At 36.6% G+C, this 21,182-nt stretch overlaps 1 protein-coding gene across 1 annotated transcript; it reads left to right on the forward strand.

Annotated features, from left to right (window-relative positions):
* Positions 1-12,258: 12,258 nt before the first annotated feature.
* On the forward strand, positions 12,259-13,455 carry LOC111050426. Its single transcript, XM_022336745.2, has one exon. The coding sequence runs from the start codon at positions 12,259-12,261 to the stop codon at positions 13,453-13,455; it is 1,197 nt and encodes a 398-aa protein (XP_022192437.2).
* Positions 13,456-21,182: the final 7,727 nt, after the last annotated feature.

A 21,182-nucleotide genomic window follows, 5' to 3' on the forward strand; every position in this document is an offset into this window, starting at 1 on the left:
CCACAAAATGCTTTTATAAGCTCCTCATAGCGTTGTTTCAAAGCATTCACATCAATACTATAATTCGTCCACAAATTTTCTGCTGAGGCATTGAAAAACTGGCTTTTTAGTGAATGTACCCAATTGAATCTGAGCTTTGAATTATCAATTCCTCCCTGCGCTAATTCTGATACCATAATATCGTAGCACTTCCTAGGGTATCTACTATTTGGCATTTCCAGTATTCGAATCAACCATTTGACGGCTTCACAGAACACAATGAAAGCCAATTTGAACGTTGCTGACTGAATACTGATTGCCCGCCCAGTCAGGAGTGCCGCCATTCAACAAAAGTAGACATTTGAAAATTGACATTGAATTTTCTCTATGGATTCTATGCTGAACAGACCCCATATTCAGAGTTATATAATACTCCCGGTAATAAGACAGTCTCAAATAACTTAAGATAAGATAAGATAAGATCTTTATTCGTTACATTTGTTTGCATAAATACAATATTTATCAAGCCATGACATGTCAATAATAAGAATACAATAAAACAATACAAACATTACAATCATAACACATAGAAACACGTCAAAAACTATGAAAAGTTTCATAATAGGATGAAAGTTACTTTAGTCAAGAAACAGTTAGGCATAAAAAACGAGAGATCTATGGTTGAAATAGTTCTTCAACCTTGTATGGCAGCTATTGACAAGATAATACTTCAATCTATTTAAAAAACATCCATTAGTAGTTTCATCCTTCAAGTAAGATGGAAGCAAATTGAACATTTTCATACCCCTATACCAAGGGTCTCTTCCTACCAGGTCTAATCTAATTCTCGGTAGCTGGAAACATGACTTCTTGTTGAATACGTAGGCGTGTGTCTGGGCCATCTCAAAGGTTGGGTGTACATCTATCAACAAATGATACATCTAGTAGTTAACTTTATTTTACTCTCCCATGTATTGCATTTCGCCTTAGCCAGAGCATATCTAATAGCTGCACCAATGCTCTTTGCCTTTGTACACATGGATGAGCAAAAATAATTGAATCTACCTGAACTGGAGAACTCAACCCCCAAGTTTTACGATTTTTGCGATTTCTATTTTGTCATTGAAATAGTAAAAAGGTAAAAACTTCCCTAATCTTCCTTTGTGGAAAGGTATCACCTTTGTCTTATCCGTATTTATTTTAATTGTATGCTCTCACAGTAGGTCTCCAAGCACCGAAGTTTTCTACGCATGTCTGAAGTACTGTCAGCCAAAATTACAATGTCGTCCGCGTACTGGAGCATGAATACATCAAACTGGCCGTTCATCGTGTAAACCCTGATTCCTGAAATATCCTCTACATCGCTTATATAGAGAGAGAAGAGAAGCGGACTGATGGAATCGCCCTGCAAAACACCCCTCTCCACAGGAATGATATTATCACCTACTTTTAATATTGCATGGCTATACAAATGATCGAAATCTGATAATTTTACTGCTAACTCCCATGCTTCCAAGCTTGTACCACAATTTAGAGTGGGGGACATTATCGAACGCAGCCTGGAAGTCAATAAATAGTGCAAATATATTCCTATGTCGCATTTCAACATAATGTGTTATTACGGAATGCAAAACGAAAATGTTGTCTACACAACCCCTATCCTTTCTGAAACCACATTGGCCATCTGGGAGCACGTTACACATTTCTGCCCACGTCGCGAGTCTAAGTTCCAATACTTTTGTAAATATTTTAACCATAGTATTTAAAAGAGCTATCATTCTGTAATTTTTCGGATCCTTACAATCGCCTTTCTTGTGAAGGAAAAATACTAAAATATTGAACCATTCCTTGGGAATTTTCTCTTCTTTAAATACTTTATTTAACAGTCTTAAAACATAATTTCTCCATTGCGGGGGCAGGAATTTGAAAAACTCATAGGTAATGCCTTCAGTTCCGGAAGCTTTTCCTGAGCTTAATATTGCAAGTACATGACTCAGTTCATTCATAGTTATTTCTGAATCCAGACATGGAACTACGTCTTGAAAAGTTGGTACCGGAAGATAAACATCAATATACTTGGTAAGCAAAAACTCAGACCAAGTTTGAAAATCAATCATATTAACTCTCACAGGTTTTCTATGGAAGTATGCTACTGCCTTCCAAAATTCTTTTACATTTCTACAGTTGGAAAATTTATCTCTAATATTATTAATAAATATCATTTTCTTATTGTAAATGACTGTTTTGTAATCCTTTCTTTTGGTCAAATACGGTAGGAGGACATCATTAGAAAAGTTTCCTTTTTTAGCAGCTCGAAAAGCTTTACGGACACTCTTTTTAAATGTAATACATTCATAGTCAAACCATGGTTTATTTTATTTATTCTGTAATGGGTATTCTTAACAAGGTTAAGTTGTTCAGCAGCTTCTTTTATAACGGACAACAGATAAGAATAGCCACAGTCAATTTCGGCTTCATCAATATTTAATTCGGTATTAAAAGACAACATCAAGCTACGAAAAGCTGACTCCTTGTCTGATGACCAGATTAATTTTTTGAAGCCTACCCTGTCTGTACAAATTAGTTGTTTATTCTCAATAATAAAATTAGTTTCAATTGTAATTGGAAAGTGATCAGATGAGAGAATAATCTCTTCAACCTTCATATCAGTTACAGTTTCAGTGAAAATAGTGTTGACCCATATCATATCAATCGTACTCTTTCCTTGCATACTAACAAATGTAAATTCATCACATGAATCACTCCTACTTCTGCCATTAATAGTATTAAATAATTACTTTCCATAATTTTCACTAACAATTTCCCTTGTCGATTTGTAACTTTATCCTTAGCCTGTCTAGTTGATAAGATATTGTGTCTTTTAAATACGGTATTATCTATGGAATTATTCAGTTCTCCAATTCTACAGTTGAAGTCGCCTCCTATATGTACACAGGTAATGATTGAATAACGTGTAGGTTACTCGAAAAAAATGTTTCAAGAGATTCAATGCCTTTTTGAACCTCATTAGGACTGAAATAGACTAGTCCAATTATTAAAGTAATTTTATCGAAAGCAGTTAATTTCACAAAAACAAAATAGTCGTTACTCTCGATCACCGTGTACTCGAAGAAATTCCTTACTAACAAGAGAAATCCCCCACTAGCTCTACCGGATGAATTGACAAACACATGATCACATCATATGTCTGTCAAGTTATGTTCACTCTAATAGAATTTATAAGAACGACAAAAAATCTTAACGTCTAAAAATCGATGTGTGTGTAACTAAACTCAACATCACTTCAAATGATAACAGATTTCACATCACCTCCACCATTGAATACACTATTTCATTCAAAAGAAGTAGAATTCATTCAAGATAATTATATTAAAATTTATCGACTGCCTATCTACAAGTTATGTTAATTAAATCTATATTATATTAAGGAAAGAATTGGTTTATTTATACACATACGGGATAGGAAATTCAAGAATGATGCATCTGACGCGTCTAAACTACTGGACTGATTAACTTCAAATTTTGCATATATATTCTTATTTATTAACCGAGGATGTTTATAGGTCTATTTTCAATTCTTCGATATTTCAGTAAGTGTAGCCTTGCGGAGCACGGGTTACCTACTAGTATGTAATAAATGAATGAGTGAAATCTATTAAAATTATGTTTCGTTTGAAAACGAATGAGTAAATGTTTGTAAGAAAAGTTTAATTTGAAATAAATCATTTTTCTTTGTACAAAAAATGATAAACTGATTCATCACCATTATTTCAACAAATGAAAATTGAATTACAATTATAAATCTAGAATCTATTCACTTGGCTAAATATCTACTTTGTGATCGCACTTGAAACTTTTAGGGAAAAACCTAATATATTTTATAAACTACCTTATTTCCTTGGCCACGAACTGCAAAATTGCTTCTGGAGTCTTCCATTCCCAACGCACTGTACGTAAGTGAATAAATTCATTTATTGAAGTAATTTGACTGCTAGTGGTTTTAAGTAGATAGACTTTACCTCAAGGTCATCCAGGTCAACCACCCCCAACCTCAAGGTCATCCAGGTCAACCACCCCACCTCAAGGTCATCCAGGTCAACCACACCCACCTCAAGGTCATCTAGGTCAACCACACCTACCTCAAGGTCATCCAGGTCAACCACCCCACCTCAAGGTCATCCAGGTCAACCACCCCCAACCTCAAGGTCATCCAGGTCAACCACACCCACCTCAAGGTCATCTAGGTCAACCACACCTACCTCAAGGTCATCCAGGTCAACCACACCCACCTCAAGGTCATCCAGGTCAACCAAACCCACCTCAAGGTCATCTAGGTCAAACACACCCACCTCAAGGTCATCTAGGTCAACCACACCCACCTCAAGGTCATCCAGGTTAACCACCTTAACCTCAAGGTCATCCAGGTCAACCACCCTAACCTCAAGGTCAAAAAAAAAAAAAATTGAAAAAAAAATTAAAAAAAAAAAAATAAATAAAAAAAAAATTGAAAAAAAAATAAAAAAAAATAAAATTGAAAAAAAAAAAATAAAAAATAAAAAAAAATAAAAAAAAAATTAAAAAAAAAAAAATTAAAAACACATAAAATCAGAAATAAATGAAAAAAAAGAAGTATTGAGTTCCCAGGAAATTGACATAGATAATTTGCATCGCATATCCTGTTTCAATTTTGATAAGAGTGAAAGGAATAAACACTTCATAATAGAACAAATTCACATCTGGACTAAGAATAGAGTTCGCGGGAAATGATTTACACCACATATATCCTGCTTTCATTTTTATTAGATGGAAAGGATATGCGGTCAAGAAGTGGAGTAATTTCTAGAACAGGAAACCATAAACAGCTTTACTCACAAACTAAATAAATGGGAAAAAAGGGAAAAAAGGGGGAAAAAAATTGGACATTGTGTCTTGTGCAGTCATGCCACCAGTACGTGGGGATTTTCGTATAGTAATGAGATCACACCAGATGAATATGTCCATGGTAGACCTACTAGATCAAGATGTCCATGGGAGACTCTAGATCAACATGGCCATGCTGCTCTAAAGATCAAAATGGTATTGAAGATAGATATTTTCAACGACTCCCACTCCATGTTCAGACATGACATATGAACATTCTCAATGACCCTCACTCCTCCTGTCATATGGACCATCATGTCTGTATGGTATAACTGGGTCGTCCACCCAGTGGTCAGTCAGTCAGTTCAATTACTGATCAGTTACTGATCAATCACTGTTCAGTCACTGTTCAGTTACTGTTCAGTCACTGTTCAGTTACTGTTCAGTCACTGTTCAACTGTTCAGTTACTGTTCAGTCACTGTTCAGTTACTGTTCAGTCACTGTTCAACTGTTCAGTTACTGTTCAGTCGCTGTTCAGTTACTGTTCAGTCATTGAACAGTGACTGATCAGTAATTGAACTAACTGACTGACCACTGGTGGGCGTGGTCATTGGTCATATGACCGGGGAGGTGGAGTGGGGTCGTTGAAACAGCCTTCATTGAAAGCATAACAAGATGATTTCTTACCTATATGAACAGTGACTGATCAGTAATTGAACTAACTGACTGACCACTGGTGGGCGTGGTCATTGGTCATATGACCGGGGAGGTGGAGTGGGGTCGTTGAAACAGCCTTCATTGAAAGCATAACAAGATGATTTCTTACCTATATGAATATGGTTGGGGAACGAGCTGTGGAGGGATCTCTCTGCAAATGAGTCCACTGCTCATACAATCTGCGCACATGTCTTCACCCTACATTCACATTGCAGGACTTTTTGGAAGCGGTTGTTGCAAGGTCAGTCAAGGTCTGTGCACCGTACTGTGAAGAACAAGCATCCATTGTTATTACTACTCCAGTGAGTACTGCAGCTGTTACAACAACTCTTGCTGCTAGCATCACAACTACTCAAGCTAGTACTACTCCAACTGGTAATGCTGCTACTACAACTCCTAACACTGTGCCAGATCTAGTAACAACATCAGCCTGCAGTGGAGCAAGCAGATATGTGTGAGTGTGGAGACTGTCTACTAGTAACCAGCAACCAATGGATTGTGCAACCATTTCTGAAGTTTGGAGATAAGGACCTGCCTGAACCGTTTGGAACGGCTCAAAACTTCTTGAAGACATTGACATACATCTTCCACAACGCTGAAGTATCAAGCTGCACCGATCTATATGAGGGAGCAGTCATCTTGAAATTCATGTTCGGCAGAGGATTTTGTGAAATAAGCAATCGACTAGGAGATTTGTATCACTACATAGTTCTTCATATATTGGACTGAAATATTATCTTTGTGCACTATATTTATATATTTTCATGCATACACTGTTAATAAACATTTAGTAATACCACAATTGTTACACATTTTATTCCATACAACCTTCAACTTCTAGAGTAAGCATAAGGTGTGAGATAAAGCATAAATTACATCCTATACTGTTAGTCATCCAATACAATAGGAATCATCCTACTCTGATAAACTTATCTTTATGCAGGAAGTTGGTTAATCATGACTTCCGCCAACATCATGGTCTGATGAACTTGTTGCCTATATAAATGCTTATTAACAAATTCATATCGCCATTATGGATAAGACAGCGATAGTGCGAGAGCTGCACAGACAAGCTCATCAGAATTTTCCGACAAGAAAGGTTATAGTCAAAGGTCTTGACAATCTCTATCAGGCTGACCTTGTTGAGATGATACCATATGCTCGACATAACAAAGGTTACAAGTACATTATTACAATCATAAATTGTCTCAGTAAGCATGCATTTGCTATACCAATAAAAAATAAGTCGGCTGATGAAGTGGTTAAGGCAATGCAACCTATATTTGAAAAACATCCAATGAAAAATCTACAGACCGATGATGGTAAAGAGTGGTTCAATACAAAATTCCAACAACTTGTGAAACAGTATAATGTGAATCATTACTCAACTAGATCAGATAAGAAGGCATCTATAGTGGAACGCTTCAACAGAACACTTAAACAGTTAATGTGGATCAAGTTCACTGAGCAAGGAACCTATCGTTGGACAGACATTCTAACCTCACTTCTCAAAGAGTATAATACCAAGATTCATCGAACAATAGGTATGAGGCCAGTAGATGTGCAGAAGAAGCATGAGAAAGTGCTGCTTTCCAGGCTTAGCAAACAAAGACGAGAGTATAAGGATAAGTTGGATAGTAAACTGAAAAACAAGTTCTATCCTGGTCCTGGTCAAAACATTGAGCCAGGCGATAAGGTGAGAATCAGCAAGTATAAAAAGACTTTTGACAAGGGTTATCTAGCCAATTGGACAAATGAGCTGTTCACAGTAACACGTGTACGTCACACAGTACCTGTAACATATGAATTGGAAGACTATAGAGGTGAACCCATTGAAGGAGGATTCTATTCTGAAGAAATTGTAAAGACAAAAGTGCCCAGTGTTTTCGAAATTGAAAAAGTGTTGAGGAAAAGAGGAAATAAACTGTTGGTACGCTGGAAAGGATATAGCTCCAGTCACGACTCATGGATTGATAAGAACGATCTTGTGTAAGATGAAACAGGTTGTGCAACAGAAAAACCAGTTTAGAGTTATCGATTTTGACAAAGTGATTAGGGGGTGTGGCTTGGTGGAAATGGATACAAAGAAAAAGCGTCATGGACCATTGTTCCCCAATCATATGAGATGTATTATATGTGGACCTTCTGGTTGCGGCAAAACCAACCTACTATTCAACATGCTTTTTGATGAGAAAGGAATTCAATTTTCAAACATCTACCTTTTTTCAAAGACTACATTCCAGTCCAAGTATGAGCTGCTCCGTACAATCATGCAAGGACTTGCAGGAAATGGAATAAACTATGTCGAGTGTGATACAAGTGAAGAAATACCCGACCCGCATGAGCTGCCACCCAACTCAATAATTATTTTCGACGATGTGATTTGTGAGCAGCAGGATACCATCAGGAAGTACTTTAGTGCAGGCCGACACAGTGACGTTGATGTGTTTTATCTAGCACAGACCTATAGCCGCATTCCAAAACAGCTGATTCGTGACAATGCAAACTTTCTTGTCATGTTTCAACAGGATGAGCTAAACATGAAACACTTGTACCGAGATCATGTCGGCGCTGACATAACCTTTGATCAGTTTAAGGACATGTGTAACAAGGTTTGGTCATCAGCTGCACATGCATTCATTGTCATTGACCGCTCATCAGGAAAGAATGCTGGATGCTACAGAAATGGTATCAACACCTATTTAGTTGAGGTGTAAGTCTAGTAGAGTATCAGTCTGTTATTGTGAGGCAAGCAGGATGGTTAGACCTCGTCAGAAGACATTGGAGGAGGTAGCTTCTACCATCAAAGAGATTGCAAAGCTAAGACGTAACATCAAGAGAAAGCATAAGGAGCTCACACTTGGAAGAGAATTGACAGAGGAGCAACATGCAAAACATTTCAAGCCGCTAACTGAACCACTGGAAAAAATTATTGAGACTCTTCAGATTCCTACAGCACAGCAGCAACCACCTCCAGCTCAGCAACAAGCACCTCCAGCTCAGCAACAGCCACTGGCTCAACCATTAGCAGAACAACATCAGCTTATACCACCTACACCGCCAACAACACCAATCCGACCCAGACATGTTCGACGTCTATTACCATCACAACTAGAAGTTGTTGAGGAGCAGGAGGAGCAGGAGGAGGAGTCACCAACCTATGAATCATTTGGAGAAGCAGCAGGCTCCACTCCGGCTCCAAGTACTTCAGCAGTTGCAAGAAAATTATTGTCTGAGGCTAGGAGTGATGAGGAGGAGGATGAGGAGGAAGAGGAGGAGGATATTGAGGCAGTGTTGAATAACAGCAGTCCTAAGGAAGTGTACAACATTTATACTCAAAGTGGATTGAGTGGAACTAAAGTGGGTCCATATGTTTATAGAGCAATGTTGAATGATAGTAGTGCAGATACTACATTTGGACCAAGATTAGTTGGAAACAAGTACTATTTGGGTAGTAGACGTCTAACCTTTGGAAGTGATGGCTCAAAGATTGAACTGACTGACCCTACAGATGAAGAACATAAAATGATTTTTGATGCAACAGCCGGACTATGTGAGCTGATTTTTAAAAAGAAGCCTAACAATCAACTTGTCACATCACCTGACTCAAATGCATACAAACGCATTCTGTATTTGACCAATTTGTATAGGAAAAACTATGACCCAGTTGGACGTATTATAAACTCCAATGATGCCAAGTACAAGAAGACAATTTACTCACTGATAAGGAATGGTAAGCATAGTGGGAGAGGACTGGTGACACCATTTAATATGGTGGCAAACAATCAAACTAAGATTGAGTACGTCTACTACAATGATCCCAATGAACTTGTGGACAGGCTGAAACTATTGGATCAGTCCAAGGCAGTTGGTAACACTGGACATGAGAATGAAATCAATTCAATTTTAGAAGAGTTGGTAGAAGGTGGCTACATAGTTGCTAATCCTGCATACTAGTTTCACTATATAAGAGACATTGCTTTGCTTATGTATAGCAGTCAAGTCATGGATTCCATAGGAAACATTAATGCTCGCTACAGGCGTTTGACCAATTTGGGAAATCCACGTGCTGACAGGGATGCTGTCAACTTTTCAACATGTAGAGAACTGATTTCAATGTGGCTGCCAAAGACAAGGGACAATACCACATCACAGGTATTTACAAGTCTCAATGATTCAATACTTACTGATATGATGGATCCAATTAAGCCTACTGATGGAGTGAACAATCGATATCTTGAGAAGAGGCTGATTGAGTTTGCTGGTAAAATGTTTTCATTGTATTTAGACATTGTGTTAGATCCGAAAAATACTAAAACTATGAAGGGATTGCCACCAATGAAATGAAGAAACGTTTCATAGATCTTATGGGATTACCGGAACCCCCTCCTACAACACCACCGCACAAACATTGTCCACACCAAAAAAAGTATAAAACCAGCTGCTAAAACCGTTAAGAAACATTAGATGGCTGGATGTAAGAGAGAGAGGAAGTACCGGGGAAGAGGGGTACTGTCATCAATTGCAAAAGTTGCAGGTTCAATAGTTAAAAAGAGTGCTGGAAAATTGGTGAACAAGGCAATTGACATTCTACCTGTTGAACTTCACATCCCTGGTTACCAGTACTGTGGACCAGGTACAAAGCTAGAGAAGCGGTTGGCACGAGGCGATCCCGGTATAAATAGTCTTGATCGAGCCTGTAAGGAGCACGACATTGCTTACTCGAGGAGCAGTGATACAGCGAGCAGAGCAGTAGCAGACAACATTTTGGCAGATCAAGCTTGGAGTGTGGTAAACTCTTCAGATGCAGGAGTACTTGAGAAGGCTGCAGCACTAGCAGTCACCAACATCATGAAGGCTAAGGCAAAGTTTGGGGGAGGAGCAAGAAGTTGTAAGAAGAAGAATTCTAGGAAAAGTCGGCACACATCGTCCAAGAAAGGTAAAGGACTTTATCTAAGACGTCAGCAGACATCATCCAAGAAAGGTAAAGGACTCTACCTGAGACAACAACGCAGGACACAGGGAAATGGGGCACGTCGCCGTCAATGTGGCGGCAAGAGAAGATGGTAGTTGCCCTACCTGATCGAGCCCTCACCGATGCTGATCTCTACAAGTATGCATGTCGACTGAAGCTAAAGCACTTTCGAGGAGTGTTTATGCGGGATGCTCTACCATTGAATGGGCCCTGGAGGAGAGAATGCGGCATTATCAACCTGGACACCAGCACTGGAGCTGGCACACATTGGGTGTGCTATGTGAAGAAGGATGATGTGTCTCACTACTTTGATGGATTTGGCAACCTGAGACCGCCACAGGAGTTTATCAACTATATGCACAAAGGACTGGAGCCAGCATCGAGGATTGAGTACAACTATGATCAGAAGCAGGAAGATCTTTACTCACACATCTGTGGGCATTTGTGTTTACAATTTTTGATTGATGAAAATAAATAAATAATGATTCACTATCTCTCTTGTACATTATTTCCATCCCTATAAATACCGAGTGTAGGCTGATTGCTACTCATTGTGCAACTGTATGTTGAGCAGGCAACAACAATGATGCTATGTTTTGGAGGTAGGACATCAATACTAAAGAGTGACTTTTATCCACCACTTGATGTGAGCAGTGGTGAATGGGAAATTGGTCTGATTAGCTTTACAAGTTGCAACTCAATACCTAATATTGAGGAAGGTTTCAATAATGTACTACATTTTTATGCAAGTAATAGAATTTCTAAGAAGGGTGTTACTAGTGCAGAGATAACACATGATGAGCTTCGGAGTATGGCTAAAGCAAGATTTGAAGAGTATTGGAGCGAGGTGCTTAAACATCAGAAGCATAAACCTGGCAAGTCTGATGATGATGATAAGGATGGTACAGTATTGCCTAAAAGGACTAAAAGGAGAATGCCAGCTACTACTGTTGACAAGGAGGATTTGGTTCTGCATCAGGTATCATTACCAACAGGTAGCTTTGAATTTTCTACAATTACTGACTTGCTTGCACAAAGGCTGTCGGAAAATGATGTTGATTTCCAGGTGACTGTAGATCCATCAACCTTAAAGTGTATAGTTTTGAGCAGTGCCAAGCTGGATTTACGACCACAAGATTCAATAGGGAAACTGTTGGGTTTTACCAATACCCAGTTCATAGAGCCCAACACATCTACTAGAAGTGATAATACTGTACAAATCAGTCGGCCTAATGTGATACGCATCACCTGCAACATTGTGACTGGATCTTACTCTAATGGAATTACAGATCACGTGATCTATGAGTTTTACCCAAACGTTGATCCAGGGTATAAAATGGTGGTGACTGTGCAGAATGTAATCTATTTACCTATAGACATCAAGCAGATTGGTAGCATTACACTGCAAGTAGTCGATGAGTACGGTCGTCTTATAAATAATAGAGGCGAGGAAATAAATATTGCTTTACATTTGAGACAACGCAAGTGAAATGGTGTTGTTATTTGAAAAGTGGAATCAAGGATTGGATATGGAGGCTGCAGTCCATCCTCCTCCTTCTTCTCTCCATCATCATCATCCTCCCTCGCCTATAAAAGAAGATAAAAGGAAAGGAAGATTCATTCAGCATTCAACCTTAACAAGGTTAACATCTAGGAGCATCAAGTATTTGCAAGAACGAGGCTGTCAAGTTATACAATAGAAGAAATGGGAGTTTTGGATGTGACACGACAAGGACCTTCGTCAGACGATAGTATCATTGGCTATGACTATCATTCTCATGCCCCCTATACCACAAGCTTCAATGCCAACGATGAAGTGAGGATACCAATCCAGCAACAGGACATTTACACACTACCATCAGAGAGCTATCTACATTTGGAGTATACTGTGACTGGAGCTGCCAACGCTGCTGTGGCCGGAACTCCATGTGTCTCTGGATTCTTTGCCAATCTGTTTTCAGAGATACGCTATGAAATCAATGGTGTGGAGGTGGACAGCATACGTAATCCAGGTATCACCAGTCTGATGAAGAATGCTATGACATTTGAGCGAGATGAACGCAGCAAGATGGAAGCAGCCGGCTACAAGTTTAGTTCAACCACTGGTTTTGCTAATTTTGCTGCAGATGGTACAAAAATGGATGTACCTCTACGATACCTGCTAGGTTTTGCTGAAGACTATAGACAGATTTTACTCAATGTGAAACAAGAGCTGGTGTTGAGAGTCAATCCTAATTTCAATGACTGTGTGAATGTTGCTGCTGCCAATGTAGCAATCACAAAGCTTTTATGGAGAATGCCATATTTAGAAGTGGCAGATGATGTAAGAATGCGTCTGCTACAGATTGTGCAGAATGACACACCAATCAGTATACCATTTCGACATTGGGAATTGTACGAGTACCCAACCTTGCCGCAAAGTATAAAACATACATGGACTGTTAAGTCAACAACTCAGCATGAGAAGCCGCGCTACATTGTAGTTGGCATGCAGACTGCAAGACGAGGTGTAGCAGCAGCTAACAGTTCAAAATTTGACAAGTGTAGTATGAAGGATATTCGAGTGTTTTTAAACAACAAATACTACCCATATGAGAGCATTGATGGTGATGATAATCGCATCTACAACATGTATGCAGCTTTCAATGGAGTCTACAATCATGATAATGCTCGCTCATCTAAACCTCTGCTTGAAACAGGAGCTATAAGCACTGATAATATAATGTTGTTTGCTTTCGATTGCTCCCGCCAAAATGAATCACTCAAAACTGGAAGTATCGATGTGAGGATTGAGTTTGAAGCTACTGACAACATACCCGCCAATACACGAGCCTACTGCCTAATGATTCATGAGATGACTAAACAGTATCGGCCATTGACTGGTCTAGTACAGTCAGCATAGAGAGAATATAAAATACTTATGATCTGGATTGTGCAGTTCATTCTTATGTGGAGCATTGAGTGATACAGTCATGTTCAAGTCGGCTACTGTTACCTTCTCTACTAAGGAAGATGGAGAGATAAGTGAAGGAGAGGATGTGTTAGACAAATCGTTGATGAAGGATGATTCTACAAGTACTACAGACCTACATACTGCTTCTGATGATGGCGTGGTATTTGAGGACTGTAGTGGAGATGACAATTTTACAGCATTTACACCGAGAAGAGCTAGCAACATTTTCGGTCCACTACCACTCTACCTGATAAACTTCCAAGGATTTGAAGGACTGGATCATGATTTCATTGTGAAGGAGATGGCAGTACTGGAACGTGATGATAATTATCATGTAACAACTCATCACTACTTTTTTGAGCCACCCTACCCAGATATGCTGTTGAAAGCTAGTGCGGTGCTTGACAACAATTGTCTACATCAAGCTAAACATGGACTAAGATGGTCAGTCAAGGGAGCCGATCAACAACATCTTCCCTACAAAGCTCTGAAACCAATTGTTTGCGATATGATTGGTCGATGGCTGTCTGACAACAACTTGGGACAGTCAATCAAGATCTTTGTCTATGGATATGACACAATCGCTCAATTGGACAAGCTGCTGCAGCAGGATGATAAGGAGAATATAGAGTATGTCGACTTGACGTCACCCTACCTCTACTACAAGATACCGAACCTGGAGGAATTGTTGAGGACTAGCACTGGACATGGAAGCTACTGCCCGGAGCATTACCTACTCAACTATGTGGAGTCTGTGCGGAAGAAGCTGACTGGATCAAGGAAGAAGCCTATGGATGCACCACTACTCTGCGCACTCAATATTGTGAACTCAACCCATGATTGGATTATGAAGACAATGCTGGAAGATAGATATTTTTGTTGTAACCTTTTCATGTCGATAAATAAACATTTGATTTAATTTACTGTTTTATCATTCACTTTTACCCCACCACCATCATTATAGACTATATATATATAAGTGGAGGCATTTGTCTCTCGAACATCAGTCAATCGCTAACTGTTGACAATGTCATACTTTAAAGGTTATGTTCTGTTTGGTGATAGCCAACGAGTACCTTTGGATACTATCTACAGTCTCAAGTATAGTGAAGTAGCTGTTGTAAATTTGGATGAAGTCTATAATTGGCAAAATGAAGATGTCAAGATTGAATTAATCTTTGATGATCGTTCATCCCGAAAGTATTGGTGTGAATTTGAATGCGGTGACAAGAGTCTAACTCTTATCAGCAACAACAGGAAGGTGACCTTTGCAGGATTCTCATACTGCAGAGATGATGGACGTGTGAAGAGATTCAGAGTTACAGAGGGCTGTTCAGGAGACCCTGCTCTACTAATATCTATCTACAGTGCTGCTTTTCGGGATACTGTACAAACTGATGGAGTATGCAGCATTTCAGAACGAGAGGAAAGGTCAGCAGAGGTCTATCAGGAGACCACAAAATATAGAAGAGGATTTTCAATGACTAATATATATATTCTGTTTTATAATAGAAAATAAATGTATATGAGAAGAATAAAAATATGGTTTTCTTTTCTCTACCCACTACATACAAAAATAGTCATGGTATTATCTCGTTGACAGACATTTTCAATGATGCAGGACATTTGAGTTCAGAGTTTAGAGTCCAGAGTCCAGAAGTCTGGAGTTCAGAGCCCTGAGTTCAGGGCCCCGAGTTCATATAGGTAAGAAATCATCTTGTTATGCTTTCAATGAAGGCTGTTTCAACGACCCCACTCCACCTCCCCGGTCATATGACCAATGACCACGCCCACCAGTGGTCAGTAACTGATCAGTAATTGAACTGACTGACTGACCACTGGTGGACGACCCAATTATACCATACAGACATGATGGTCCATATGACAGGAGGAGTGAGGGTCATTGAGAATGTTCATATGTCATGTCTGAACATGGAGTGGGAGTCGTTGAAAATATCTATCTTCAATACCATTTTGATCTTTAGAGCAGCATGGCCATGTTGATCTAGAGTCTCCCATGGACATCTTGATCTAGTAGGTCTACCATGGACATATTCATCTGGTGTGATCTCATTACTATACGAAAATCACCCACGTACTGGTGGCATGACTGCACAAGACACAATGTCCAATTTTTTTCCCCTTTTTTCCCCTTTTTCCCTCTTTTCCCATTTATTTAGTTTGTGAGTAAAGCTGTTTATGGTTTCCTGTTCTAGAAATTGCTCCACTTCTTGACCGCATATCCTTTCCATCTAATAAAAATGAAAGCAGGATATATGTGGTGTAAATCATTTCCCGCGAACTCTATTCTTAGTCCAGATGTGAATTTGTTCTATTATGAAGTGTTTATTCCTTTCACTCTTATCAAAATTGAAACAGGATATGCGATGCAAATTATCTATGTCAATTTCCTGGGAACTCAATACTTCTTTTTTTTCCATTTATTTCTGATTTATGTGTTTTTAATTTTTTTTTTTTAATTTTTTTTTAATTTTTTTTTTTTTTTAATTTTTTTTTTTAATTTTTTTTTTTATTTTTTTTTTGTTTTAATTTTTTTTTTCAATTTTTTTTATTTTTTTTTTTTTTTCAATTTTTTTTTGACCTTGAGGTTAGGTGGTTGACCTGATGACCTTGAGGTTAAGTGTCAACCTGGATGACCTTGAGGTGGGTGTGGTTGACCTGGATGACCTTGAGGTGGGTGTGGTTGACCTAGATGACCTTGAGGTGGGTGTGGTTGACCTGGATGACCTTGAGGTGGGTGTGGTTGACCTGGATGACCTTGAGGTTGGGGGTGGTTGACCTGGATGACCTTGAGGTTGGGGGTGGTTGACCTGGATGACCTTGAGGTAAAGGGGGAGTCTGGGACACTTGTGTCCCAGACTCCCCCTTTTCTATCTACTGTTTTATTTAATAACAAAAAAGTGATAAAATAAATACTATCACTAGCTTCCTGTTCATGAGCATGTGTTTCTATATTCATATATGATTTATTTTCTTGAACTGCAGAAAACTTGACACAAAACCTATTACTAAAAGAATGCAATCTGTAAAAGTAAGAAATTTCACTTAACTTTCACGACACAAAGAATCTTCTACCCAATTACAAAAAAAAAAAAATTAAAAAATATTAGCTTTCAAAAACTAAAACTAAAAACTGAAATTTGCTGTTCTAGAATCTTATAATTAACACATGATCATGAACGAGAAGTTGCTGATAGCATTTATTCAACATTACCTATTTTACTCACTTACTTGAAAATTACATTACAAGTCGAAACATGCTGTGAGAAGTGAAATAAAGTTGAAAAAGGGTACTTGGATTTTATTTTTGTGTGAATACTAACAGCCGTTACCCAGAAAGTGAATATTGTCCATTAAATTTGTAAAAATGCTGTGCTCAAGCTTTTCGTATTATTTTCCAGAATCACAATTTGACGATTACAGTCCTATAATCTCCATAAGAGCCGATCACTTTCGTTCGATCAGCAAGACTATATATTTGAAGAGAAAAAAAACGGAGACCTGACCTTGCCAATAAAATACAATTCGCTTGTTAAAGCGAAAAAATCAGAGATGTGCAAAAATGTGGTCACGAAATAAGTGCAACTCATAAATGTGTCGAGTATTTTGATTTCATTCCAGTGGTGTGTATCATTTTCATGTCAGCACGATTTTATAACAGAAGCTGATGTAATAGTAGGTGTCGTATTCTGTAGTTTATATACTCCTGTAGACGTCAGTTACGTCTACCACAGAGGATAGAATGTACATTCTATACATTTTATGTTACATAACAAATAAAACAATGTAATGTAATTATAATAATAATTACATTATTATAGTAATCATATGTTATTAGAACAATTACAATGTAATGATACATTCTATACTCTCTGGTAGACGTAAGCCATATATAATCGATTCATCTCATTAAAAGTTCTAATATATGCTGCTATTTTCATTAGGAAGATTAGAGAATAATTAATGTGGATTTCTCCTGCACATTGATGACTATTCAAAAATGTATGGAGAGTCAATGCATTTATGAGGAGCAATCTGATACCGTATATGCAACAATACAATTATGCATAGATTAATCAATGTGGAATAATATAAATAAATAATAAATCTATTATTTATCTAATAAATAGCAATAAAACTTCATTCTATTTGATTTAATAATCAATTAGAATTATTCAATAATTGAATTATAAAATATCCTAGAATCATGCAATTTTGCCCTTTTTTGTGTAATAAAGGAAACTAGCTGTTTCACATTTTGATTTTTGTTTCTGATGCTTTTCAAATCTATATTTGTAACAGATATTGTTTTCGTTTTATGTTATGGAAATGTATGGTATCCTATCAGTGCATGAAGAATAATTATTTTTATTATGAAAAAGCCTATAGCTTTAGATATCTTGAACTATGTGTTTCATAAATAAAGGTGTATATAATAATTATATTCTTTAGTTGAAGTGTCTATATTATTCATAGTCTTTGAAAAATTATATGATTATATTGATACCTATATTAATAGTCAATATTGGCTAACATAATAATGTTTTCAAATTTATATCGTAAATCAGTTTCTATAATATTCAATTACAATATGTAAATTCGATTACTTGATGTAGTTCATCTACATATCAAGAATAGAAAAATATTATATTGAAATGCATATTCAAAAATATTTATTCTACATTTACTATAAAATGATCAAGTTATTGAATAAATAATATTTATTTTAATAATGTGAGTGTTGAAAATTTTAAAAGTATTTCAATCGGTGTTTATCATCATGAAATGTTATGACTGTTGTGTAGACAATAAATTTTGTAAATAGTGATTTATAGTAAAAAATGATGGCGCATCCAGCCAAGATATATCAATTACTCTGATTAGAGTTCAATCAAATTTCTACGTTTTGAATCTTCATTGACAATGATAGAAGAGTCTGGAGAGAGTGCATGCTTTATATGAAATACTTCAAATTTAGTAAATTTTATCGAAAAAAATGATGTTACTAAATAGTTTATCTGGTAAAAATCTCTCCACAATATACTTGGAACAACATAATTTTGTAAATATATACAAAAAGCATATAATAATATTAAGATTTTATATAAAAATCTACCAATTTAATAATTTTCGTATAAATCAATTTCATTTATTATGTATATCAATTAAATAAGTTTGGTTTCTATCTCAATCGAATTTAGTTTGAACAATATGAACATCGATATTTTATCGATAAATTTATTCTGTTCATATGCACAGTTTTATTGTAGCCTATGGTTTGTATAGCCAAACAATGTAAATAATTTTCTCTTATTATCAGGAGCTTTTCAAGCATTAAACTTGAAAATCTACTGAAATAAAATCTTCTAAGTGATAAGAAATCAATTGATATTATTATTTTATGAGACTCTTTTAAAGTTCTTCTATTCTAATGCTGAGCATGCCAATAAATCTCATGTAGATATGAACGGTAGTAGTGTACAATCTCTATTCTTGTAGAATTGCAAAAAATGTATGTGAGTATCTATAATACTAGAAGTAACAAAGTAATTTCACTTGTTGATTTGAATGTTTCAAAATTTCTTTTCAAGGCTTTCACATTCTCAATTTTGATAAATAGATCAATCCTTTTCTTAGAGAAACACACGAGATATTGGAGAACACAAAATGTTGTAGGTAATGATTTTCATGTAAGGTTTTCTCTTGTTCATGTATATTATATATCATGTTTACTATCATTTTTAATTAATTGCAACCTATCATTGTAAATTTACTACTCAACCCATAAACTTCAAACTATTATTATTGTGTAATATTGTGTAAGACAAATAATAATATCTGCATGTTGAGTGTGCTAAGTTGGTTTTTATTTTAATATTGTCCTTGTGACCTAGTTGATGTGCTTGGTAAGCTGTTTTATTAAATTGGATACAAGATAACTACCTAACATTTATCAGTACCTACTTCGGAATGAGTTCGATACCCTCTCTACGTTTCATATTATATCATCTCTTCCCTCACACCCACTCAATTGAACATACGGTAGCTCGTGAAATGACCAATTATTGTAAGTGTTTTAAGTACTAAAAGTAGAACTTTGCAAACTACAAATACTTTTTACTGCTACAAATACTCTGTAACATATACCAGAGAATTTTGTATCATTATAGCTTATAAATTTCTATTGAATTAGTCAGATGGAGGTTGAAACATTTCACACCGAAAGAACACCTGATGTCTACTACGGCTCTCAGAGAAAGAATGTGCAACTTCAAGCCCTGATATTGACTAATGTAATTATTTCATCCTTGTTTTCATCTTACTTATAGGTAAACGCAGCAGAATAGAATGTATTTTCTTCTATGTTTTAAGTTATTATGTCAAGTTTATATACAGGAGCGGAGCGACTCCTATCCGAGTATTCTTTTTTTTTGTGTTTTATTAGGAGAAGTACACCCCACTCGGGCTTATGCCTAGGGTTGACCGCTTTTACTTTAAATTTTCCATATTTTTTCTTTGTTATATTAGCCTATATTATGTTTGTGGAATAAATTAAATGATTGATTGATTTCTTAGAGGTAACATCATTTTAATTCCAAACTTTAATAACTCAAGTATCAGCATTATGTAATTAGCGCAGCATTTTTGTATTTGAGTAATCATTAAATCAGACATTAAGTACTTCAAAACAAACTTGTCTCTACTAAATAGATTCTCTTAATATTAATCAAACTTGAATAACTGTGAGATATGTATAAAATGAACATAAAGACGAATAATGAACATAAAGAGAATTGATAACAAAATCGATAACTTATGTTACTATTGATAACTTCTTGAATCCTAATCCTTCACATCTTCACATATTGAATTCTTTATCTTTCTCTTCTTATTCATGGAAATCATCTGAAAAACAAAAAGAATCATAACAATTATCAATGTAGGGCTGTACGATATCAATATATCAATCCACACTACAAAATAAATAGTCTATGACGAAGTTAAAAGGAAATTTGTTTACAATACAGTAATAGCTATATAGGCCTACACACCAAAGGCAATGTTGAAATAGCTATTTGTGCAACTTTTATGCAAAACCAGTCATTGCCAAACAAGATTTGGCTGAACTCAACGAACAAAGCACATATATATAGCGGTTGAGTTTGACCAAATTCAATCTCGTTTGGCAATGACCGGTTTTGCACACATGTTGTCAGACCACCACATGACACAGTCTTTAAAAAATTAACTTCTGGTGATATTGATGTTTGTCCGTTTTTAGCCTCACTCAAATCCCTTGATTTTTAGACAGTTTTCAAGCCTTATTGCAAACAGAACATTTTAAGTAAAGCATAATGATCAATAAATGATTGATTCTGAGAGTTCTGTGCAACATTTTGGTGTTGGATAAATTAATGTTCAGGGTATAACGGGGAGCATGTGGTTTTAAGTAAATTTGGGAATGGAAACAATTTTCATGCTCTCTTTACCCAAGTGAGTCAGACCAAGGATGACACAAAAATATAATAAGTTGAATTTGAATTGTTTCAACTGTGAAAATAATTTTGAAGTAACAGGCATAGGCAAGAACCGCACAGAATGTGAAGTCTCTCTTTAATGCCGGAGAGGGAGAAGACATTGAAGAAAAATTAAAC

Source organism: Nilaparvata lugens, chromosome X (genome assembly GCF_014356525.2).
Source record: "Nilaparvata lugens isolate BPH chromosome X, ASM1435652v1, whole genome shotgun sequence".
Classification (NCBI taxonomy): Eukaryota; Metazoa; Arthropoda; class Insecta; order Hemiptera; family Delphacidae; genus Nilaparvata; species Nilaparvata lugens.